The sequence below is a fragment of the Medicago sativa genome, chromosome 8 (assembly GCF_051527215.1).
Source record: "Medicago sativa cultivar Bolivia chromosome 8, Bolivia_mono, whole genome shotgun sequence".
NCBI lineage: Eukaryota > Viridiplantae > Streptophyta > Magnoliopsida > Fabales > Fabaceae > Medicago > Medicago sativa.
The window spans coordinates 76,380,075-76,405,890 of record NC_140756.1 but is presented as its reverse complement, the minus strand read 5'-3'; the positions used below and the strand labels follow the sequence as shown (position 1 = coordinate 76,405,890).

Genomic DNA, 25,816 nt, shown 5'->3' with positions numbered 1-25,816 from the left:
AGGTTGATGGCGGCCATGAGAGAAACAGGGAACGAGAACAAGAGGACGCATTTTGTTTTTTTATTAAACAAACACTTGTTTTTAAATTTTAGATCTCAACCGTTGGATGTTTTATTGCTACATGTCTTGTATCTAGATCCTAAATGGAGCATTGCCTAAACGGAGCAATACCTGAACTCGTTAAAGTAAGGAGAATACTTGAATTTCAAGACCTTAAGTTTTTAACGTTTTGATTCAAATTGGACGTATATGAGAACAAGGCATTTGTTTTGGCATATGTCAGGTCGGATCATAACTTCCAATGTAAAGAGATCGAGAGAATTGTAACTCCCGAGCAGGGCCGTCCTTATGAAACTGGAGGCTCGACTCTCATAATAAAAATAGGCCCCTAATAAAAATAATTCACAAATTTTTTAAAAGATTAATCTTCTATTTAAATTGAAAATAACACTCGCATAATGATTATTAGCCACCGAAATCAAAATTAGCAATTTTTTTTGGTACAAATTAGCAAATTTTTTTTATTAAAGAAGTGTTTTTTAACTTAGAAATAGAAACATGGAACATGATTTTTTTACTTAGAAATTGAAACATGAAACATGTTTATTTTTCTTTTTTGAGTGCGGGTGGAGATATTGAGCAATAATTTTTTCTTGAGGTCCATCACTTTGGGAGGCCCTGCTCGGTTGAGCTCTTTACACTCCCCAAAAAACGGTCTGCTCCCGAGCTTAATATAAAGTGGAATTTTAAAATATTAGGGAGGTTATGAGCAATTCAATGGAGGCATAGAGCAACTTTCATAGAAGCCCATGTAAAAAGGTAAAAAGCCCAATGAAAAAAATGTAAAAAGCACAACAATAAAATAAAAAATTTAGATAATATCTGCAGTATTTATGTTGTCATTTCCAACACAAAACCCTTAACACTTGTTCATTCAGTTTCATTTCTACAAAGCTATCCTTATCCACAAACAACGATAGTGTTGTGTTGTTCCTTTCTCCTCATCCCTTAACCTGCTATGTCTATCACTTCCTTCAAATCTCTCACAATGGCAGAATCATGCTTACTCTCTCAACCTTCACTCTTCTACACCAAATCCAAATCCCCATTCATCTCTAATTCCACCAAACCCTTCAAACTTCAAAACCCATCTTACAATTCTTCTAAATTTTCATCATCTGTCTCACTCGTTGCCAAGAGAAGAACCCGCCATTCTTCTTTCGTTACATTTGTTGCACAGACATCTGACTGGGCTCAACAGGAAGAGAAGGAAGATGGTGCTACATGGGAGAATCAAGCGGATGCTACATGGGTTGGTGAAACTGAAAGTAACGAGAGTGAAGTTGAAGTTGCCAGTTTTGAAGAACCTTCTGAAGATTTGAAGATTTTTGTTGGGAATTTGCCTTTTGATGTTGATAGTGAGAAATTGGCTCAGCTTTTTGAGCAATCTGGGACTGTTGAGATTGCTGAGGTCAGTTCTTATTTTTTTGAAAAAAATCTTATCTTTTTCCATTTCGTAATTGTTAGAGAATTAATTCATTGAACATGTTTGACAGAATAACATAGATTGTGTGTAATTGTTGTGTATTATTGATGTTATGTTGAATTATGGTAAAAAAAACACTCTAAATTGTGGTTTTGATGCTGTTGTAGAGATTTGTTAAACTTATATTGTGTGAATTGCAATTTGTAATTTGACAACTGTTTTGTGATTTCAGGTAATTTATAATAGGGACACTGACAGAAGTCGTGGGTTCGGATTTGTCACAATGAGTACAGCTGAAGAAGTTGAGAGAGCTGTGAACAAATTCAGTGGCTTTGTAAGTTTTCCCCTTTATATCGTTTTACCGTTTGACTGAATCAGCGCTGATAAGCGTGAACAAATGTGTGCATAATAGTTGTTCATGATGTGTGACTTCATTGATAAAACTTTGGTATTATAACCTTAAGGACAAAGTTCAAATTCTCTCGGGGATTTTTGTAAAATGACAATTAGTAGTATCACTTTAACAAATGATAATTGCTTCCTTAATTTTTTGAAAAACAAATAAATTTGTACATGGTTGTCATATTGTTGTCCTAAGTTGCATTTGCTAGCTGCAATGCGTGTTACTAACTTCACTCCCACCCGCCAACAGAAACAAAACATGAGAATTTTATCCTACACATACTTTGAAGTGGAAACTAAATATATCAATCTGAGAGTTTGATAGTTTTCTTTCATTTAGAGTTGTAGTCGTTTTCAATCACGTTTCATCCTTTTACGAAGAAGAATGTCATTTACATTTATATTGGCGCATTACACAGCTTGTAACTGCCTCTAAATTGATGCTGTGATGTATTCATGAGAAGGGAAATGCATTATTAGTCATTTTGAGGCTGGTCTTTGTACATTGTTCCTGTTCTAACAATGCCTTGCTCTAATCGTAGTACAATGCTTCAAGATTTTAACGGTGGCCATGAGTTGGTAAAATGTTAAGACTAAAACTTGTAATTGGTAGTTTTTGCCTCTGGACATTTGATGATTAGAATACTTTGCTACTGTATCTATTATTATGCAATTTTATTTTTGTGAGTACATTTCTTTTTTTTGCAGAACAGAATAAATTAAAAAACCAAGTCTTTGAAATTTTGTTCCTATCACTTTGTTTGAAGATGGAATCCTTTCTGCATGTACAAAAGTGTTTTGTTTTTTTCTCTTTTTCTCAAACAAATGCAGAAAAGTAACATGAAGGAATCCATGTATATTATTAATATTTCTTTTCTAATTGTTCTTTATGTGGTTTGCGTAATTGTTTTGGATCTAATTCATCCTTTCTGTGACAGGAATTAGATGGAAGATTGTTGACGGTTAATAAGGCCGCTCCAAGAGGAGCACCACGGCCTGAGCGCCCACCACGTGCCTTTAATTCCGGGTTAAGAGTCTATGTTGGTAACTTGCCATGGGACGTTGACAATTCTAGCTTGGAGCAACTTTTCAGCGAACATGGTAAGGTTGAGAGTGCTCGGGTAGTCTATGACAGAGAGACCGGTCGATCACGTGGTTTTGGCTTTGTTACAATGAGCAATGAGGCTGAGATGAATGATGCCATTGCTGCTCTTGACGGTCAGGTATGACTGAAATAATTTCGTACTTGTTCATTCGTAACATACCATGCGTTGGTATGGCTTGGGTAAAGTTTTTGAGACAATGTTATGAAGAGGTGTATATGTTTGTATCATTACAAGGACTAACGTGCGATTAATTTTTATGTTGCAGAGCTTGGATGGAAGGGCAATTAGAGTGAATGTTGCTGAGGAAAGGCCCAGGCGCTCTTTCTGAGTGCAAGAAATTCACTTTTGAAGTGAGTGTTGTCTGATTTCTTTTTAACGGCTAAGGATACAATTTCAATTTTTTTATTTTATTTTCAAATGTTCCTTTTTGGCCGCTGGTTTCACATTAGATTTGCATATTTTAATGTAATAGTAATTGTTTTGAGATATATATTCGGATAAATTATCTGCCTACTTATAAAGTTTAAGTTCAAATTGTATTATTTTGAATGTCACCTAGCAGTGGAATTGGCCAGTTAGTTGTTACATTATTACCGTCTAACTTTTGAATGTCACCTAGCCTGTTTCTCGCGAGGTCATTTAGTTGTAACTTAACCGTTCAGCCTTTGGTACACTGTTCGAGACTTGGCATCGAGAAAATACCACCAGAGTTGTCATTGAGTTGGGCAACTAAACCCTTTATTTCTCCCTTTGGGGTGATATGTCAAGATAATTTCTCAATCCGCCTCTCCAAAACGCAGGCAGCTTACTGGAAGTACGATTCCGGTAGTGTATTTTAGTAGATTTGAACATAAAGAGAACATTCTGAGAAATTGTCAATATTCAATCCCCCTATTTCCCCTTTTTTTTTTTACCGGGCAGTCATGGGTTGAGGTTTAAGCTGACTTGTAAACAATTTTTGCCGGTCAAATTAAACAATGATAAGTCCAACCGGTTGAATTGGAAAGCAAATCTATTGTTAGATTATTTGTGCCCTTAAATCATAATCTTCCTCATTAACGCTAAAATCCATGACTTGGCTCATTGAACTTATGATTATTCTCTCAAGTCTCAACACAGGCCAAGATGCAGTGTCAAATTGTTACATAGTACTAGTTTAAGCAAAACAATTACACGTTTAATTAATATTCTTTTCAGTGTTATATGTTAAGTGCACCCTAAATCAAGCTATTTTTCTTAAAACAAATTACAGCTTGTTTAGGTACATAGACTTTTAATGTTAGTTTCACGTAAGAGGATATTACAAAATTTGGCTTAAAAACCCAAACATGTGCATAATTCTTCACCGATTCATGCAAGAAAATCCTAAACTTTATGCTAAGCACAAAGCTGATGTCACTGCATTCGTAAATCAGAACATTAGGATAAAAGATTTAATGACTCACTTTTTTTTTTTTTTCATACCAAATTTAATTGCTTAAAATAGCAATGCTAAGGACAAACTCTCTGTCACACTCTATTGAACACACTCTCATCTATTGGTCCATGTCATCATCATTTTAAAATCCTATACCAGTTACCGGATCTGCCTGTTTTACAAAAACATAACACCCCTTTTAATGAAAAAATTAAAAAGAACGCACGATCTGCAAATGGGTCCATGGATTTCTTCCCCTGTCAATGCAAAGTGTTCCTCAGCTTCTCTCTCTTCAATTTTATCCCTCAACAACACAAGAGCTTCACAATATTTTAATACTATCTTTATAAATTTGAGTTTCCTTCTTAGATCTGTTTGTGACAGAGATGGAAAAAGAAATATAGAGGATCGATATGTATTGTGAATTTACTTATAAAAAAATTTAAGATATGAAATCAAATGGAGTATAAGAAAGTGTAAAATGGTTGTTAAAATTACCACCGCCGAACATTTATAGATTTCAATGTATAAAACCAGTATGCATTCAAAAACGCCATATCATGATTTAATTTAATGGTTCTTTAGAATGGACAAAATTCATGTCACAATGAAGGTCCAACAAAAGGGGTAGTCCAAAGAGTGTGCAATGAACGGTGACGAATGACTATGATGATTTCATGGCAGATCAGTCATGGGAACCATAGAGAAAAAGAAGCAACAGTTGAATGAAAAAAAATAAATAAATGTTATTGTCCTCCAACCTGTAGAACCGGTTACAAGGTAAAGGAGTTGAAAAAAGGGGTGATGTGGCTTCATGTTATTGGAGTGTGTCATAGGAGTTTGTTTGAGAGTGTGACAGTAGCATTTCTCATGCTTAGAATATCAACGATCTTACCTTCATTTAACGATTCTGATCAATGGCTTTATTTAAGATACTATGTTGATAGACAGCACGGACTATTCCAACCAAAATTTTGCAAAAGATACACTACTTCAACAAAATTAAGGCGTGTATGATACCAAGCATATGATACCAAGTATACACTAAGTTTGTTCTAGTATACACTACACGATATATTATATAATCCTTTGTAATGATTTACGAAACAAGCATTGAGTGCTTGGATATCTTGGTTAGCAAAAACTATAGCCTATTCCAAAAACAGAGCCACTATCGCCATCTCCAGCTCTAGTCTCCACCACCAGCTTTTACTCTTTCATCTTTTTCATCTTTTTCACCATAGCATCTTCTTCATTGAAACCTCTATCACCTCCATCTTAATTTTCTATGATCAGTGGCATGGCCCATAACATGTAGCGCTAGACCCACCTGAGTATGATCATGATATGAATATCTGCATTATTTTTGTTTTTATTGTTTAATATCTCACCAAATCCAAGACAAAACCCTCCCACGTGTTTAATCAATTCAATTCAATTATACACATTTCTAGATCTACGCCTTATCCACAAGACAATGCTAGTATTAGAATGTGTAAATATGCAAATCCAACCCTAGTGTTGTGGTGTTCCTTTCTCCTTCTCATCCTTCTCTCAACATTCAGCTATATCATGTCTATCACAATGACAGGATCAAGCTTACTCTCTCGACCTAATTCACTCTTGCACACCAAAACCACATTCCCTATTATTTCAAATGCTATTAAGCCTTTCAAGCAGCTACAAAACCCTTCATCATATGATAATTCTTCAAGGTTTTCGCCCTCGCTCTCTCTCACCGCCAGAAGGAGAAGAACCCGCCATTCTTCTCTTCTCACATTTGCGGTTGGTGATGTTGGAAATTCTTCTGAAGATTTGAAGATTTACGTTGGGAATTTGACTCAAGATACCGATGTTGAGGAATTGAAAACACTTTTTGGGCAGGCTGGGACTGTAGTGCATGCTGAGGTGAGTAGTCCTTAACTTTTTTTATTTCATTACATAGATTATGTGTAATATATTTTGGTGTTACATTCTATTATACTTTCTCCTGACTAAACTATAAGCAAAAGTTAATCAAATTATGTATATTAAGAAAGATTGTTAATCACATTACTATATATGCATTCCCTAATAAAATGGTTAAGTCTATAGCATAAATTAACATCCATGACAAATAAATTTGACCATTGAAAATGAAAAAAGTTAAATTAATTGACGCAGTACAAAATGTTTTCAGGTAAATTCCCTAATAAAATGATTTCAGGTAATTTATACTTGGACACAATACGAAATGTTTGGATGTGTAACCATGAGTACCGTTGAAGAAGTTGAGAAGGCTATGAAGAAGTTCAATGGCTATGTAAGTTTTCCTGTTTATATTTTTGTAGTGTAGTTGTTTAGGATCTAATTCATCCTTTGTGTGACAGGAATTAGCTGGAAATTTCTTGACTGTTAGTAAGGATGATATAAGAAAAACACTACCTGATCTCCCAAAACGGCCACGCGCATTTGATTCTCCTTTTAGTGTCTATGTTACTCAGTTGCCACGGAGTGTTGAGAGTAATGAACACTTGGAGCAATTATTCAGCAAACATGGTAAGGTTGAGAGTGCTGAGTTAATCTGTAACAAAGTCTCAGGTTGATCACAGGGTTATGGATTTGTTACAATGTCTAGTGAGACTGATATGAAAAATGTCATTGCTGCTCTTCACGGTCAGGTAAATATTGGCAACATACATTTAAATCTGCTCAACTGAAGCAACAAGTGATTAATTTCTTACTTATCATTGGTAACATAACATGTATTGGTAATTAAATGTGCTGAACTGAAGCAAACATGTTGCTAGCTTTTTTTCTTTTCTTTTTTGAGAATAACGATGTTGGTATAGCTAGAGACTTATTGTAAGGAATTAAAAAAGGAAATTAGAAATTGTGTATTCAACGTTTTGAAAGTCGAAAAATAATTCCTTTTAAAAGAAAATTTGTCTTTTCAACACGAATGTTGTTAGCATGACCCTTATGGTAATACCAGTACTACTAAATTTGAATCATTAGAAAGACTAAATGTGTGATTAATTTTTTTTATATTAATGCAGAAAGGGGCATACACCAGCATGGGAGTTGTTGAGTTATCGCGTAACTTGTAATAAGTTCAAGAAATCTTACTTTTAAAGTGAGTGTTGTATGATTTCTTTATAAGACCTTTTGCTCAATTTGTATATCAATATAAATAAATTACTCTTTATATATAAATGATTTTAATGTTGATTTTTCATGTTCTAAGGTAAATTGGTACTCCCCCCTCATTAACAACATGCGTCTCAAACCATGATCACCAAAGTTGAAGAGCTAATTTTCAACCAAACGACTTTTAGAAAAACTGACGAGTGCATTTAATAACTTGGCTTCATGTAAAAACAAATACATTTACTAATCGACATCTAGTGACTAGTTAAATTGTCATTTCCTCTCAAATAATAAGTCTCTATGCAAATTATTAAATGTATTTATTATTCCTTTTCCAAACATACCACTTATTAATACTATTAATTTATCTTAAAAATATGCGGTTATCAGCTTCTTCAACAAAAAAATATGCAGTTATCATTAGTTAGAGGAAGACTTGGAAAAAAAGTGAATGTCACGTTGGAAAAACAATCATGATTCTTTTGGAAGGAAATATTGATGGTGTTGTTCATCGGACAAAAAAAGTGATCGCCAATGAACCTTATCAGACAAAGGAACCATATTTTTCTCTGGTGTGTCGCTTCTAAATCCTTGTTGACGAACGATGAGAGAGGTTGGTGTGGTCTGCTCCAACCCAGTGTTTGTCCTATTTGCAACGGGTCTTCAATGTCTCTTTTTCATGCTATCCATTATTGTCCTCTCGCTACTTCTCTATGGCATAAAGTATATGCCAACCCTGGGAGTAAGTTTCTTCATGCATATAGATTTCACAGTTGGTTGTCGGAGAATCTCCGCTACAACATTGGAGTCTCCATAGACCGCACTCTAATCTTTGGAATCACCTTGGAAGTTCTTTGGTATAGGATGAATGTATTTATCTTTGACCAAACCCCTATTTTGTTGAAGAATATTATTGAGAGGATTAACGAGCTTGTTGATTCTACAACACAAGGTCTTAAGTTCTCTTCAAGAGGCTATATCCATGCAGTTACATGTCCCAAGTGATATTCGTTGGTGTCCACCCTTTGTTTAGTGCCTAAAACTCAATATTGATGAGAAACAATCAAATTTGTAAACTGAGAGACTAAATAGTTGGATGAGAGAATAATTTAGAGACATTTTAGTTGATTTGAGTAGTTTATGGACAAAATTGATGAGTGAATGAGTGAGAGTTTAGGGACCAAATTGAATGTTTATTCTTAGTATTAAGCATCATTGTGATTTTTTGATATTGGTTTGCACCAATATTTTCTCTCAAGTATTTGCATGTAACTTCTCCAAGTAGTCATGTTGCCATTGTTTTAATTTTTGGCAATATAAAAATTAATATAAGTTGCACATATATACCACTGATCGAGTACAATTTACTTTTTTTTTTATTGTATTGATACAATTTACTTAATTACATGTTTTAGCCTCAAACATACTCGATAATTAAGACATAAAAAAAGGAGGATAAATATAAGATTTTAAATAGTTTTATTGGGTTCCTGTTTTGGGGGTAAGAAAATAAAACTAACTTGAACTATACAAATTCTTTCAGAACGCGGCATGTGATACAGAAAACCAAAGACACATGAAAGTATAAGCCACACTAATTGAGGATTTTGCTTCCCCTTTGCTACCCTTATTCTCCTTTAAGTTGAGCTTCCTTGCTCGTGAGAGGCACATATCGAACAGAAGTCTCAGTCCGGATACTGATAGAACCATCGGAGTTCTTATCCACAACCTTTAAATCTTGAAGTGCATTTCCAACAGGAATAACCATTCGACCACCTGGCTTCAACTGGTCAATAAGTGGTTGAGGAATTTCTGGTGCCGCTGCTCCAACGTGAATGGCATCATAAGGAGCAAAATCAGGCCAACCCTGCCTTCCGTCTGTCAGCACAACAATCGTACAAATGTTTTTTTGGTTACATCAATCGTACAAATGTTTGAAATTAAATATCCACTAACTTACAATAGCTATTATTTAACTGAAATAATATAACAATGCAGATATTGCAAGGGACCAGAAGAAAGACCGTCAGATAGTGAAAATGTAGACACACAAATATCTTGGATGGACATAACATGAAGAATGCTTATGGATCAACTTTACTTTGAGCTTACGCCGACTCAACCACTTCATGAAAATCACAAATCTGACACTAGGTTATGGTTTTTGCGTATCTGAAGGAAGGGCTCATCAAAATTTCAATCATTCATATTTCTTTGTCCCCCGCAACAGACATATGGACTAGATTAAACTGTCATGATTTGATAGTGCCTTGGATACTATGAAGTGCCTAAGTCCTACATAGAGAAGTATGAGATGTTTTGTGAAGTACTACTTAGGCTTGGTTCTTCCTCTTGATAATTAGCTTTTATGGAAGGGTTCTGCAAGTAGTTGTGTGCATATTAAATGGTATCAATGCCTGATTGAGTGTTGACGGTGTCTTTGAAAGGGATATCAATGGAGGGGATGACTGAAAAAAGCTAAGCGAAGCATCATAGAGTGTAGCCGTTGAGACGTTAGCTCACAGCGGTGGCGGTGGTGCTAGGACTTTGGTATTATGGGGTGCCCTAAACCCTAGATCGAGTATCATAAGATGTTTGGCAGAGTACTTAAATGCCTTAGTTCTTCTCTCTCGAATCTCGATACATAGCTTTAAAGGGAGGATTGCGGAATTCTTGAGTGGCTTATCATGGTAAAATGCAACAGTACTATTGTTGTGCAAGAAAGAAGTATAAAATTTTCAATCCTTCAGATTCATGGAGATAATAGAAATCATACCACAATCATGCACAGAAAGGGAACCATCTTTCAAAAGTGGAGCTGCGGCACTTTTTTCAATATTCTTGATTGAAGAGGAAACCAATTCAGGAATATGTTCCACGCCAACAGTACGACCATTGGATCCAACCATCAAGGCAAAGCAAGCAGTCAGGTACCCAGTCCCTGCAAAGTGGCCCAAATTATAAAGATTGTGAGTATCACATTCAGAGAAAATGGAGAAAAACTTCAGCAAAATTCTTGACATTGTCAAACAGTCAAACAGAACATCACTTAACTTTGTTTAGCACATCTTAAAACTACTTTTTCACATTAACATCCGCTATGCAAATCTATTAGAAAAACCTAAACTCCGTCAAGCAACGGAAACAAAGCACCATTCTTTGTGCACACCCTTATTATTGCAGTTCTAATGAAATGGTATCAATACTACTGCCATCAATTTTATCAAACATTGCTTAATAATTTCAACAATTTATCTAGTATCCATATCATTCGTTCACAACTACGAAAACAACAAAGCAAGTACACGCACTATTTTCTGATAAGTGTAGTGTGATGGAGAGTATACCAGAGCCAACGTCGAGAGCATGCATTCCAGGTTGCAAATAATTCTCCAGCAACTGAAGGCAGATTGCATGCATGTGTGGTGCGGATATAGTGGCATTGTAGCCTATAGCCATGGGACTGTCAATGTAAGGTTGGGCCCCGTTGTTGGGTACAAATAAACCTCTGTCAATGTTTTCCATTACTTCAGCTACCTTTGTAGATTTAATTATTCCACACCTCTGCAAATTCGCCACCATCCCTTTGTTTTTATTGATCGCACTCCCAGACCAGTATTGCTGTAATTTATTTGCAACATTATTTCATTTAGAGTTATACAACCAAAATAATTAAATTACTTGTAAATAATACCATAAAATTTCATTCATTGCAAGGTACTAAATTATGTAGTACCGAGACCGGCTCATGTGGTTACTTTCAATTATTTGTCTCTCGTGTCAGTATTGTGTCACGGGATCCCAGTAGCAGATTTAGTAGAGTAATTTCATCATTTACTTTAAACAAAAATTAAAATCTATATTTGAAAACAAATTAAAAGCAAATTGAGGAAAATTAGCTCATGATGTATCTATTATGATTATCTGCTTTGTTGCTAGTTTAAAACCTAAGTAAGGATCGGAACAATAAGGATTCCATAACAACTCATCGGAAAGAAAATTAAATTACTACGATAAATGGGAGAGGTTACCTCCATTATAGAGAGCGAGAGAACTTTGTTGACCCGGATCAGCTGTGTGAAAGTTACGCAGAGATGCTGTAACCGGAAATGCTATGGGAAACGCTTTTGCTTTTATTCGATTATTATACTTTTTTTTTTTTGGTATTTTAATTTAGGGGGGTGTATTGGATCATGATTCTAAGGGATTTTAAAAGACTTTTTTATCATGAAAAAGTCTTGTGGTATTCAATCAAGACTCTTTCCAATTTAAAAAAAGTCTTGTGTTATTCAATCAAGATTCTTTGTCATTTAAAAAAAGTCTTGTGGTATTCAATCAAGACTCTTAATCACTTAAAAAAAGTCTAGTGGTATTCAAAATCATTCAAATTTCGAAGGATTGTTTAATAAATCAGATTTTGATGGATTTTGTGGGATTTTCTAGTGAAATTTTAGCATAAAAAAGTCTTTCATGAAAACATGAGATTTCTTAGGATTGTTTTTTTCTTTTAAGATTTTACTATCTCTCCCTCTCTCTCTCTCCTCCCTTCTATCTCTCCCTCTCTCTCTCTTACTCTCTCTTTTCCTCCCCCCCTCTCTCTCTGTCTCTCTCTCTCTCTCTTCCTCTCTCTCGCCTTCCTTCTCTCTCTCTCTCTCTCTCTAGCTCTAGCTCTCCCGTAAAAAATAAAGTAAAATAAATAAAAGAGTCTTTATTGAGATTTTGTGAAAGAGAATGTGTTATGATATTTTTTTCAATTATTTCTTAAAATTCATAAAATCTGTTGAAATCTCTTGAAATCCATAAAGTCATTTCAAATCCTTTAAAATCTTATGAATTAAATCTATTGAAATCCTTAAAAGTCTTTTAAAATCATCAAAGTCATCAAAGTCTTTTAAAATCCTCAAGACATTTTTAAACAAAAATTGTCCTTTGAAATCCTAATCCAATACACCCTCCTTAGTTTATAAATTATTTAAATCAATTAAAAAGTTTTTAGATCATTCTCTCATCTAACCTTTTTTTTTTTTAAAGACGTTAACGTCATTTTGGATTGATTTATTTTTGAACTGATGCAAAATAGTTTATATTATTTATAAGGTAATTAAGATGGTTAATGAAAAACTCATTTATGAAGATATAATTTTTGTTAATGATAACTTATGAATTAATATAAAAGTTTATTTATTTTCATAAAATATTTTTTATAAGCTTAAAAATAAATCAATTCAAACATTCCTTGAGTATGATGGTTAACAAAATTAGTTGTTTTTTTTTATAGTTTATAGATGTTTTAGTTGATTTTAATAGTATGCGTATTAAATTGACCGTTTATTGACATTGTTATCGATTACAATCTATAATACAAAAAAAAATTAACACATTTTTTTTTCTATTTAAAAAAAGAGAAATGTCAATGAATGCTCCTACCACACTCTTCAAGCACTGTCCAAATAAAATTACTCGTTGTCACGTTGAGACTTTCTTTTTTGGTTAATAAAAAAAGTAAACTAACAAGAGCCAGAACCAACAGGGGAACAAGGTCTCCCCTAAAATCCTTCAAAAAAAAGAAGCTCTCACCTAAAATCAGTCAGTGCTAATAATGCTATGAATAAAAGAGAAGAAGCATCAACAAAAGTATTCCACATAAAGGAAGAAGAATGTTCTCTAGAAGCAAGCATTAAGCACATTAATTGACCTCACGGCTAATCAGATGAATTAAGGGATTCCAGTCTACCAGACTGAGAAGATAAGGAGCATGGTCTATAATAGGTTGAAGGGGGGTGATGGAGGTATGGCCCTTTGGACAATTTCATCTTCCAAACTTATGACAAATTAATTACTGAAATTAAATACCGCCAATCAATTTAGTGTCTTCATTAATCAATTCAATGAATGGGAAGTGAAAATCGCTCATTCATACCAAGAGGCAAATCAATGTGTTGATGCAGGGAGAGTAATAGTTACACATGAGTATTTCAAATCATCAAATGCTTTAGAAATCTAAAAGCAACTGAGGAAGAATGCTCTCCAAATGAGTAGCTTCAATTTGACCATCACCCTCAGTCTCTGCAATAGCAATAGCACGCTGAACAGCCTCTGCATCAACAGAAAGGTTATGTCAATATGGCATGGAACATGTGCAACTTATAGTCTTGAGCAAGTATCAATGTGTTTCTCTTTTAAAGTTTAATATGGGTGAACCTGTAACAAAAACCCGGAGAAGTTCACAGGTAAGCTTCAAAGCACTGGCATTAGCTGCATGGGAAAAGACGGACAAAAGAGTTTCAGTAAGCGACCAATTTGCAATGCCAAGACAACTACAGTGTGACATGATCACATAATATAATCTCCACCAAATAAGAAATCGGACAACAGAATGATAATCACATAAATACCAGAAGTTGTCCGATTCTTCTTGGACGATCCAGCTGCTACCTGTAGCAGTAAAACCCATTTGCAATACAGACAGTGCAACGATTAAGAATTAAGTAGGAGCTATTCTATAACTAAAGATAATAATAGCTAAAATATTTAATGTAGGGAAAATTAAGGATGCTTAATATGCTACTCCTATCGATAGCACCCAACCAGTTATAAACTACAATATTGTAGATAAAGTTTTCTGTAAAATGGTTTGAGAAGTGAGAACCAGCATACCATAAAAACAAATGTTGCAATACCTAAGTAATGAAGAAAAAAGATTGAAATGGAAACAGTTTGGAACTGACACACACTCATACACGGTAGTGACACAGGTAGTAAATTAAAAAATATAAGTAATTTAATGTAACTACATGTGTCGCTATCGGTGTCGTGTCGGATACCGGACACACCTTCAATCTGAAGTGTCAGTGTAACATGGGATGTGATATAAAAATACATTGCCACACAAAACCCGCTTCCAATCTGAAGTGTCGGTGTTATAACAAAAGACAACACAAAACCCGCTTCCATTTATAAAGCATACACTAAACCTAACTCTAAAAGCTCCAAGGCCACACAAATTTCTTAATTAACCTGTTAGCCAAATTTCTTAACCCAAAATCCCCGAATTCAACAACAAGTAGCATTAAGAAATTGACATGAATATCATCTCAGGTTTCAGCTCAGCCAAATAACAAACACATAGCGTGCATGAATTAGAAATTTGCGAAAACAAAAAATTTGAAAACCTCGGAATCCAAAGCATCATTGGTTGCAACATTTTCACGCTCTGCAAATAGAAACACAAATAATTTCATTAAAGAAATTGATATAGTTAGCGATTTCAGATAAATTGAGAAGTAAAAGAGAAAGTGTGTGACCTAAGGTTCGCAATGTCCAAATACGCTTCATGATGGAATGGATTAGATCCTGTTATTAAATGAAGAAATTGAAGATTAGGTTACAAAGAAAATTAGCATGAAGAGTGGAATTAGAGAAGAAAGGGTTATAGGATAGCCGCACAGATTCGAAGGTTGGTTCTTCCATTTGTGATTGCAGCAAAGGAAAACGACGCTGAGCACAGTTCACACACAACAAATGATACTCGCTTGGAGGGAAAATAACAAAAATAATAAACTCCCTTCACTTGACTCCTCCTATAAAAAAACGAAGAAAAAAAATGCACTTTTACCTTTGTGGTTTAATCGAGTTTTGATTTAATTTTTTAAGACTTTTTTTTTAGATTTTAATTTTGTAATAATAAAAGGTTTTTTTTTTTAGGCCTTTCAAAAAAATTTTTTTTTTTTTTGAATACATAAAAATGAGATATATTAACACTGGCGGCGAGTACTCCTTAGTACAAGGTGTACCAAGAAGACCGCCCCAAGGAACAAAGAGTCATACAAAGAATATACAAGAGGAAAACAGGTCAGTGATACCCAAACAAGACATAGGGTCCGACCACCAGCTATGCAAACCATACACAAAGTTGGCCTTATTAGCCTTCAACCACCACAATGAATGAAATTTCACTTTATCTAATAGCTGAAACATTGGAGTTTCAATATTTTTGAAAATTCTGTTATTACGTTCACTCCATATCAGCCAAACACAAAGGAGCCACAATAGTTGAAGGAAGGAACGGCCTTTCAAAAATTTTGATTGGTTACGACGAGATAAACCAAAATTTACCAAAATGTTACGGGCAAAAGATAATAATCTTTAAATTACAAAAAAGGATTTAAAATAAAATAAAATTTTATTTTTGATTTCTTTTATAACAAAAATCATTTTTTTTTGTTTTATAAAAAAAATCATTTTAGGAAGTTTTCCTCGATGTTTTTACAGCTTTTTAAAAAAAGAGAATTAAAAATAAAATAACTTAATTTTTAAATAAAACTCTATTTTTAGTAGTATTTCTTGAAAAATTTCAAATATATTAAGAAAAAATTGTATATTTTGTATCAATTTGGTGTTGAGAATAAAAAGTAGAATAATATAATTGTATGGTACATCTTGTCTTAATTTAATATTTGATTTCATGGAACAACACCATAAAATTAGTTAATATTAAAAGTTATCATATTCAACCTCTTTAATTAAAATTTGTATCTTAAAAGAGGTGCACCTTAAGGAATAAGATCTCACCCATTAGATTAAATTTATCGGTAATAATTTAACACTCTCGTCTCTCATTATAACAAGTTATTTCATTGGATATGTCTCTATATGGGTTATGCTAACAATTGTCTTATGCATTTAGGGTCTGTTTCGATTAGCTTATTTTAGAGCTTATAAAAAACAGCTTATGCAAATAAATAAGTTTTTATGTATTATTTATAAGTTTTTAAGGTAGTTTATGAAAAAACCGTTTATGAAAATACACTTTTCGTTAGTGAGAGTTTATAAATTAAAATAAAAGCTTATTTATTTACATAAGCTATTTTTCATAAGCTCAAACCAAACAGGACCTTAGGGCACTTGTTAAGACTTATGACACTTGTTGCGAATTCAAAAGAAGAAATAATTTAAGATTTTTTGTAGAAAAAGTTCCTTTTTGAAGTTTCAACGTATTGAATACACAACTTTCAAGAAAAAATTTCTTCTTTTAACTTTTAAACAAGTGTCGACACTTGTTAACATTTTTTTTCTATCAATGGAAAAAAAAAAAAGACAAAACATAAAAGAAAACTAAGGTTATACCCCAATAATATCAATTAAGTAGATACAAGCCAATAAAGGGGCACAAAAATCAAAAACTATAATCTCATTATCAAGAGCAGCTTCAAATTTGGCCAACCGATTGGCGCAAGAGTTTCCTTTCTGCAAGGTGTGAACAAGAACAATGTTTTTGTAGTCAGTGGTCAACAGAGATATAATGTAATCAGCAATCACATCATATGGGTGGGTATGCAAAACTTTCTCTTTGATGAATTTTAACGCGTAGAGAGAATTAGATTCACAAATTATATCTCTATATATACTTTCTTTATATACGCGTGATGTCATATTCACCTTTGTATTTTTATTCAAATAACACAATTCATATATTTTCTTTGTATAGTACAAATTTTCACTATTATTACTTAATCTCTGTCGAAGAATGTGTTGGGCACATATATAGTACAAATTTCCACTATTATTACTTAATCTCCGCCAGAGAATGTGTGGGTACATAATATAGGTCCTCTCACCTCTCGACTGAATTTTCTTTATACATAAGAATAGAGGGATTCAACTTCTAGCAATTTGTTGTTTAACGAGTCTACTTTTTTTTTTTTATAATTCGAATCAATTCTGTTGAAAATTGTCTCAAAATTTATGATTGACGGTTGGACAAAAATCATGTCACGATTTGGAGAAATCGGGGCACGATTTTGGTTCAAAATTTGGAGTTTTGATTTGACAAAAATCGGGGCACAATTTGGAGAAATCGGGGAATGATTTTGTGGATAACATTAGTATTGTATTGTGTACTAAAGTGAAAATCGGGGCACAATTTTCTCAAGATCTAAGCGTTATACAAGACTTCATTCTTCATGTTTTGAGTAGGCTACAAGAGAGAAAAATTTGAGAATCAAATAAGATAACTATAGAGTTGAGCGTTTTTGGTGAGGGTTCTCTTGAGAAGTTCCTTAAGTTGAAAAACATTTGTAAACACCTTATTGCTTGAAGTTACTTTAATATTAGTTACTTCTTTCTTAAATTTATTGGTGTGATTTTTTAGTCCAAATTCATGACAAATTCACCGTTGATTGTAGAGAAACTTTATTATTAGAGCTAGTGGAGAGAATGCTGATATCATGTAATCATCACACGTGTCAACTACTTTTGCTTGGTTTTTTTTAGGGCAAAATAGCGTTCTTATTTTCGAATATATATACTAGAGATTTATTTTTGGTAAGAATCTATATTAGACATTGATATGACCTGTGAATACTGATCGTATTTGTGCAATAGTTTGTATGATTTTTGTACGACCTGTTCTGTACATGGGCCAGTGCAGAAAAGAGAAAGAGGAAGGAGAGCAAATAAAGCTTGTGATAACACAAAAATATACATACTTACATCTATAATTATTATTTTAGTTACAGTTTTGCTTATCACGACTACGTAGTGATCAAGAGCAAGTTAAGGCTTAGCCACTAATCAACTTTGAAACGTGATTTTAAGCTCTTACGAAAAGCTGAATTATAGACTAATCATATCTTATATATAAGCTTGCATTAACTTAATCTTCAGCTCTATTTGGCACGTCCGGTTTCCTTGTAAACGCCCACGACGTTAGTGTCAGAATTTCAACTTATCTAGTTATAATTAATTAACACCACGATTTAAAAATTTAAACGGGTAGAGTGGACATGGCATGCATTAAGCAGAATCAATTAAGTTTTAAACCAAACCAAACACTTCCCACACTCTAATATCACCATCAAGGCTTCCACTAAACAACGTAACAACCCCATCCCCAACCTCTTCATCATCACTATCACCACCACCACCACCCAAAACCGCCACCAACGACTTTACCGGTTTCTCATGTCCTTCCAACACTCCCCTACAACAATACCTATCACCCTTTCCCCTCTGCCAAATCCTCACCGTTAGATCAGCTGACCCACTCGCCAACAAATCACTAACGTTGACTAAACATAGTATAGCCCCCCTATGACCCCTCAACGTTTCCTTCAACACGATGCCGTTTTCTTTTTCCTCCCACTGACAAATCGTACCATCACTCCCACCTGAAAACAAAACTGTACCATGACCGTTCAATGCCAAGGCATTAACGGCTGGTTTTTGCTTCCCCACCATACTCACCAACGTGTAGCGTTTCACCTGATCATCCATCATCTTCCAAACCTTGATACACCCATCAGCTGACGCCGTGTAAACAGCACCGTCATCGGAAACAACAACAGCGTTAATAGCGTCTTCATGAGCGTTACAAGACTCCAAACACCAGTTATTACCTGAAGACAAGTCCCAAATCTTCAAAGTTTTATCCCAGGAAACCGAGTACATGAGTTTCTCTTTCTCGTTTACTGCTAAACCAGAAACTGTATCGTTATGTTGAATCCAAAGACTCTTCCGGTGACGTCGAACGCTGACGTAGTTTTTTGGCACTATGCAGCGGCGCAACCGGTCTTTGACGGTGGGAAGTGAGGTGATAAGACGGTGTGTTTGTGAAGATGTGATAAGCCAGACGCGAATTTTACAGTCTTGGTGAGCAGTGAAGACTCTTGAACCGTTGAAGGTGATGGACTTGACAAAACCTATATTAGAGATAAAGTTTGTTAAAAATAGTTAAGTTACTTACTTACTTATTCTTTTTCATTTTCTCTTTTATATTAGGGTTATTACCTGAAGTGGAGGTTTCGTTGAAGGTATCAATGAGGGTGTAATGAGAGGAAGAGACATCGAAGACGTTGATGAGGTTGAGAGATGCGGCGTAGAGAAGGTTACGGTGGACTGCGAGACATGTAATATGGGGTGTTAGGGTTTTGATGGAAGTGAGATATTGGTAGTTGAGAATGGAAATAGGGTTTTGTTTGTGTTGAAGATGGAGAAGGGTGGTGATGGTGAAGTCATTCTTCATTATGGTGAAGAGACAGAGAGTGCAAAAAGAGTGAGTGAGTGATGATGTGAGGCAAATAATGGATGGAGAATGGAGAAGGGAAGGGAGACAAAGGGGGGTAGCTGAGGAAGAGAACATAAGTAGCGGTTGGGCTGGATTCTCGTAAGGGCACGTGGAAAATTCAGAAGTTTATACACGTGGCAAGAAAGGAATGCTACGAGGAGAAACATGGTGGGACACAAAGTGAGTGGAGGGGTCCATATAAGATTTGTTGGACCGTGAGAATCAGATTGGTCAACGTGTCACTTGTTAATTGATGAAAGTTTATTGAGGTACGACTGAGAGTGCTGGCAAACATCTTTTCAACGGGTGTGGTTATCATGCATAAGCCATAACTTATGCATCATGCATAAGTCTTGCATAAGTTCAGCCCATTAACACTTAATCCAACAGAATTGCTTTCTACACCCCAGAATATTGCTCAAAATATTGTAAATATTGCTCTCTTGAATAGATCATGGTATGAATGATCTAACTTAGCTTCATTTGAAATATGATTCACAACTACAGTACCTCATATACATTGAACATATTGATTCTCAAGTACCAAGTGTACATGTATTCTCCAAGTTAGCTGAACTATATCTTGGGGAATGGAAAATTTAAAAGAATTATGCAATGATCCCATCTCATTTGACTTTATGAACAATTTAGAGGAGCTAACCATCAAGTGTTGTCAAAATTTACAAAGGTTGTTCAAAAGCAGCCTAAATCTTTTCAATTTGAAGAACGTGACGCTAAAATCATGTCCAATATTGGTTTCTGCTTTTAACTTGTCCACTTCTGTTGGAGAGTTTGGAAATAATTGATTGCGAGAAATTGGAAATCATAATTACATATGATACAAATGAAGAAGTAGTTCATGGTGATAATGATAACAAGAATTGCAGCTCGATGTTTCCAAGGCTGAATGATCATTAACACCTAGCCATAACTTTTGGTTTTGTTTTAGCTCAAAATATTGCTCTCTTGAATATTGTAAATTATGCCAGAATCTTCAATCTCATCACCGTCATCATCACTGTACCGGAATGTCAAAACCATTTTGCTGTGGAAATGGTTTCTGCGAGTTGTACTCCAAAACCATTTTGTTGTGGAAATGGTTTCCAGAATCTTCAATCTCATCATCAACATTGTCGTTCATCATCATCACTGTACCGGAATGCCAAAACCATTTTGTTGTGGAAATGATTTCTGTGAGTTGGACTCCAAAACCATTTTGCAGTGGAAATGGTTTCTGTGAGTTGGACTCCAAAACCATTTTGCTGTGGAAATGGTTTCTGCGAGTTGGACTCCAAAACCATTTTGTTGTGGAAATGGTTTATGTGAGTTGTACTCCAAAACCATTAGATTTAATTGTGAGTTCTCACATTACTTACGAATCCATATTCAGTATATCTAATTTCTGAAGTGGAGATGTGGTATATATCTTTAATGGTCTTAGAGCATTGATTCGTTGTTACCCTGACATTCACCTGGGACTCCCATACATCCTCTATACATACATTTGAGAATGTTTAAAATGAACAATACACATGGCATATCAAAATCAAATTTAAAAGAAAAGTTACATGTGGCAATGTAAGGTTGAATCATAAAAGTCATAGTCCAATTACACCATTTAAGACAAACTTTTTTTTTAATGACACCATATGACATACTAAAGTAACAAAGTATAACCAACAATAAAATTAAAATCTTCAACAACAAAATTTTAAAAAATAATCTAAATAAATAATTATATAAAATGACATAATTTCAAAATTGAAAAACTAGAATTATAGTTTACTAAATCTGTAAAAAAAAATTATTTATTTATAAGATATATTTTGCATTGATTGAAAAATTACAATCTCAAATGACTACATTGCTTCTTGCATATGAAATTTTTTTGTCAAAATAAAAAACTAAAAAATACGAGATAAATATCATCACCGATAAATATAAAAAAACATCGAGGGAAAGCATTTTTCAATAATAATAGATATCTTTGAAATAAACAAGAGACTATTATTTTATCAAGAGAAGGAAATACAAGACTTGGGTTGGGGGCCAATGACCTGACCCAGTAAACCACAAAAGCAAAACCCAACAATTCAGTATTAAAATGGTAATAAAATAGAACAGTCCTAAACAACAATTACCACGTACAATCCAGTGAACCCACGTAGTGGCGTGACGATCCAACGATCGTCTGCCAACACAGAAACGACCCAAGTTCCAAAAACTATCTTCAAAGTATCAGAAGACAATAAACGCCCTTTCGAGTCAAAACAACCAATTACAAACTGAATCCACAAAGTGGTAGTGGTCTTGAAACTTCAGTCGCAGTCCAGATCAAGGGATGAACTAACGGCATAAATCTACCACTGTCCACCAACGATGCTAGAAGCAACCACGACGGATACAATATTTTAGGTATAATGAATGACTACTACCGTCAATACGGAGCATCTACGCACCTAGCCATTTCGAGCAACATCAGTATAAAATCAGTCATGTTGAATCGAGATATGCATCCAACAGAACAACACCAAAACTAAAGAACTCATACCTTCAATTCATAAAACCATATTCAAGATTTTCAGACAAAATCACAGAGCTGAAACAAAGTTACCATCTATCTTCATTTCCACGAAACAAAACGAAAACAAACACCAATAAACAAAAATGAAAAAAAATTGCAGAAACCAGACCAAGACTAACTCATAATCGCGTCAACACCATAGCTCTATAAGACAACGACGATGTTGAACGAAACCAACGACCACAATAGAATCAACACACACCAAGACTCTGAAAGGACAGCCGCTGCGGCGCTTCATCGACGACGATCTGAAACCATAAATATATTTTTCATATATACATAAAAACATGTGACATATATTTGTCATCATTGCGGCAAAAAAATACTAACATATTTAAAAATTCACGGTGCGTAGATGCTTTTCATCAATAAATAAAAAAAAATAAAACAATTTTAGATTGAAAAATAATAGTCTATCACCCGTGCATTGCACGGGTTAACACACTAGTAATTCTAGATTACTGAATAATTTTGTGTATTTGAATTATTAGCTGATGAATTGTAAAATTGTTTTGTATAACAATAGAAAAGAACATGAGAAAACATGGGAGAGAATATATTTGTGTCAACGGACATAATGTTTTCATGACTATATCTGCTGACAATGTATACCAAAAAGAAGTTGCAAAAATGCTAAGGCATTACAATGCCCTCATTTGATGTCTATTTCATTAGCTTCATAGGCCATCCACTATTATTTCAAATATAAATGGACACGGTAATGATAACGAGCTAAATACTATTCTATTTTAAAAGTGTGAAGATTTGTTCTCTTTTTTACTATTTTACATCAAAATAAATTTTTGATGCGTTGCCCTTTTTTACCACTTATTAACTTTAATTAACCTTTTTCATTGTTTACTAGTATTTCCAAATCTTTCCCTTTCTCATAGATACTATTGCTCCATTTCTCCTCCCGTCGGGAAGCCTCTTTTTACATCATGGTATCGTTTTCATTGAAATCTCACATTATTCCCAACAATGGAACCAAACATTAACCTTTTTCATTGTTTACTAGTATTTCCAAATCTTTCCCTTTCTCATAGATACTATTGCTCCATTTCTCCTCCCGTCGGGAAGCCTCTTTTTACATCATGGTATCGTTTTCATTGAAATCTCACATTATTCCCAACAATGGAACCAAACATAATATACAGCCAAGTAAATTCTATCAATTCTTATTAAAGTATAACGACTTTATTTTCTACTATATTCTCTCCCTATAATACATAAAAACAATAAATTTTAAATATATGGTCCAAAACTAAAGATGAATATTATTCTCAGTAAATTTTTCATGTAATATTTCTAAAAGCCAACTTGTAGAATATTGCATGCATAAAAGAATTGAAGTCTTTGTACCCATAAGGTAAAAATATTATCGAAGTCTCTGAAAAAATTGGTTGACTTTTATTTCTCAGTTTTATTGGTTTTGCGTGCATTTCATTTTTTTTTTTGGTAGAAGTGCTTTTCATTTATTTATGTGTTTTCTTTTTGATAAGAGCAAGAAATGCACACACAAAAAAGGTTAAAGTATTTTTTTTTTTTTTGACAAAAGGTTAAAAAGTTACTAAGTAAAAAAATTGCGAATTAGTTCTTCTAAACATTTAAAGACGTCTATCAAAATGTAATGAGTGTCAAAAGGAAGCTAGCAAGCATTGTACAGTTAGAGTAGAGATCTCAATTTCTAAAAAATTGATGATTTTTTTACTATAGCTTTTTTTCAGTGTATAAATGATATAAAACCGCACATTTCAAAGGAGTGATATTAATTTATCAATCATATTTATGCGCTAAAAGCTATAGTAACTACGTGTCCGTCTTTCCGTTTTTTTTATTAAGCTAACCCTTGTAGACTATCAACGATATTTTATAGAAATTTTGCGTGTAAATTACAAACAATATTTTATATAATTTTATTGATATAGATAAAAAAAATTATAAGTATATATATTTGTGACTTTCAAATGTAACAAACTCAACAAACCATATTTATATTTTTCAATGACAACAATAATATAACAATTTTTTATCATTTTTAATAACACCGACGATATGATATTATTATATAAAAATTTATTTAAGGGTATAATTGAAATAACAAAAAGGTCAGCGCAAAATCTCCCTGAAACCCCTTACTTTCTTTATATATAGTATAGATGAAAGGTTAAGAAAAACTATAGAAAGGTCCCGTGAACATAACTGAGTTAGCAGGGACATTAAAATATGTAAAGATTGTAGTTTGAATCTAAAATTATCCACTTATTTATCTTAACGGATAAAATTCTAGTCACTATACTACTTAAAAAAAAACATAGAAAGTTTACTACAATAATACTTGAGTCAATCGATTAAAAAAAAACATAGAAAGTTTACTACAATAATACTTGAGTCAATCGATAAAAGAAGATGTTCTCATATCTCATGCTTATCAGTATACTTTATTATTATTATTATTATTATTATTATTATTATTATTATTATTATTATTATTATTATTATTATTATTATTATTATTATTATTATTATTATTATTATTATTATTATTATTATTATTTCCTATGTTTTACATATAATCAATCATTATTATTCTGTAAATAATATTTTTTTAAGTAAATTATATGTTATATAGTTCATCGAGCTTGTAAGTTTATCATGACTTTATAATCCTAGTATTACTTTTTTTTTTGAGGGAATAATCCTAGTATTACTATAATTTTTTACAATTGTGAATTGGATCACTCAAAAAATTGTTTCAATTTAAACCACATTTTTTTAAGAACAATTTAAACCACATTTAATCCTTTTTTTTTTTTTGGTTACAAAACTACCACCACCACCACATTTAATTTGATATGGTCAGATTGATTTTTTATTTTATAGGTAGATAAAATAACAATAATTATTTAAAAATCACACATATAAATGAAGTGGATCAGACTTTTCTAATGGATCATCTAAACCAAAAAAAATCGCACTGCTGATACTCTTTCATATATGCGTGCTGGGGTGTGGGACTAACGCTATATCAGAGTCCATTTTCTACATAATAGCATGCTAAGAATCATTTTCCTTCATTAGACATCATTAGGATTCCTACGCAAGGAACACGAGTTTGGTGTATACAGTAGAATCCCACCAAAGAAGAATAAACTATATCATATAGTCCTGGAATATTACAAACATGTAAATGGAGATCTCAAGAGCATTAAGCAAGGGTGGTCAATATATATTTTGAACCTATTATAATCTGTGCCGTAGGGTCAGGCCTAGGATGAAAAGTGTCATTCTCTAGATGAAATTGTGCTTGGAAGTATTATTTTGGGTTCATAGGATGTAGCACAAAGGATGGAGCACAAAGGTTATGCATATTTTATTATTCCATCAAATGTTTTTTTTTCTTATAAAAACTAGTTACAAACCCGTGCTTCGCACGGGGTGGATTGCTTTTTTTTTTTTTCGGATAATTTTGTTTGCAAACACATATTTGTTAACGCTTAAAAGTAAACTGATTCCAAATATAGATATTACATGCATATAAATATAAAAACCATGATCCATAGCATATCAAAGCCTAACCAAGTTTTGATTCATGAAAAGAGCATATATTTTGTTCATAAGACCAGGA

The 25,816-nt window shown here is 33.5% G+C and overlaps 5 protein-coding genes across 5 annotated transcripts; 2 read left to right on the top strand and 3 right to left on the bottom strand.

The window, feature by feature from the left end:
- Nucleotides 1-921: 921 nt before the first annotated feature.
- Nucleotides 922-3,536, top strand: LOC146901648 (28 kDa ribonucleoprotein, chloroplastic-like). The gene is made up of 4 exons (XM_085738244.1): nt 922-1,471; nt 1,719-1,820; nt 2,827-3,111; nt 3,260-3,536. Exons 1-4 carry the CDS (start codon nt 1,019-1,021, stop codon nt 3,320-3,322), a joined length of 903 nt encoding a protein of 300 aa, XP_085594370.1. The 5' UTR covers nt 922-1,018; the 3' UTR covers nt 3,323-3,536.
- Nucleotides 3,537-5,771: 2,235 nt separating this feature from the next.
- Nucleotides 5,772-7,628, top strand: LOC146901647 (RNA-binding protein CP31B, chloroplastic-like). Its single transcript, XM_085738245.1, has 4 exons — nt 5,772-6,319; nt 6,618-6,713; nt 6,781-7,071; nt 7,450-7,628. Exons 1-3 carry the CDS (start codon nt 5,903-5,905, stop codon nt 6,994-6,996), a joined length of 729 nt encoding a protein of 242 aa, XP_085594371.1. The 5' UTR covers nt 5,772-5,902; the 3' UTR covers nt 6,997-7,071; nt 7,450-7,628.
- A 1,235-nt stretch (nt 7,629-8,863) lies between these two features.
- LOC146901646 (protein-L-isoaspartate O-methyltransferase 1-like) lies at nt 8,864-11,656 on the bottom strand. The gene is made up of 4 exons (XM_085738243.1): nt 11,572-11,656; nt 10,888-11,161; nt 10,317-10,481; nt 8,864-9,418 (listed from the first exon to the last, which is right to left on the bottom strand). Exons 1-4 carry the CDS (start codon nt 11,575-11,577, stop codon nt 9,168-9,170), a joined length of 696 nt encoding a protein of 231 aa, XP_085594369.1. The 5' UTR covers nt 11,578-11,656; the 3' UTR covers nt 8,864-9,167.
- A 1,734-nt stretch (nt 11,657-13,390) lies between these two features.
- On the bottom strand, nt 13,391-15,135 carry LOC146901645 (centromere protein X). Its single transcript, XM_085738241.1, has 6 exons — nt 14,987-15,135; nt 14,845-14,893; nt 14,713-14,753; nt 13,936-13,975; nt 13,742-13,795; nt 13,391-13,636 (listed from the first exon to the last, which is right to left on the bottom strand). The coding sequence occupies exons 1-6, from the start codon at nt 15,008-15,010 to the stop codon at nt 13,533-13,535; spliced, it is 312 nt and encodes a 103-aa protein (XP_085594367.1). The 5' UTR covers nt 15,011-15,135; the 3' UTR covers nt 13,391-13,532.
- Nucleotides 15,136-17,986: 2,851 nt separating this feature from the next.
- LOC146901644 (protein JINGUBANG-like) lies at nt 17,987-19,682 on the bottom strand. The gene is made up of 2 exons (XM_085738240.1): nt 19,328-19,682; nt 17,987-19,239 (listed from the first exon to the last, which is right to left on the bottom strand). The coding sequence occupies exons 1-2, from the start codon at nt 19,677-19,679 to the stop codon at nt 18,356-18,358; spliced, it is 1,236 nt and encodes a 411-aa protein (XP_085594366.1). The 5' UTR covers nt 19,680-19,682; the 3' UTR covers nt 17,987-18,355.
- Between the last annotated feature and the right edge of the window lie 6,134 nt (nt 19,683-25,816).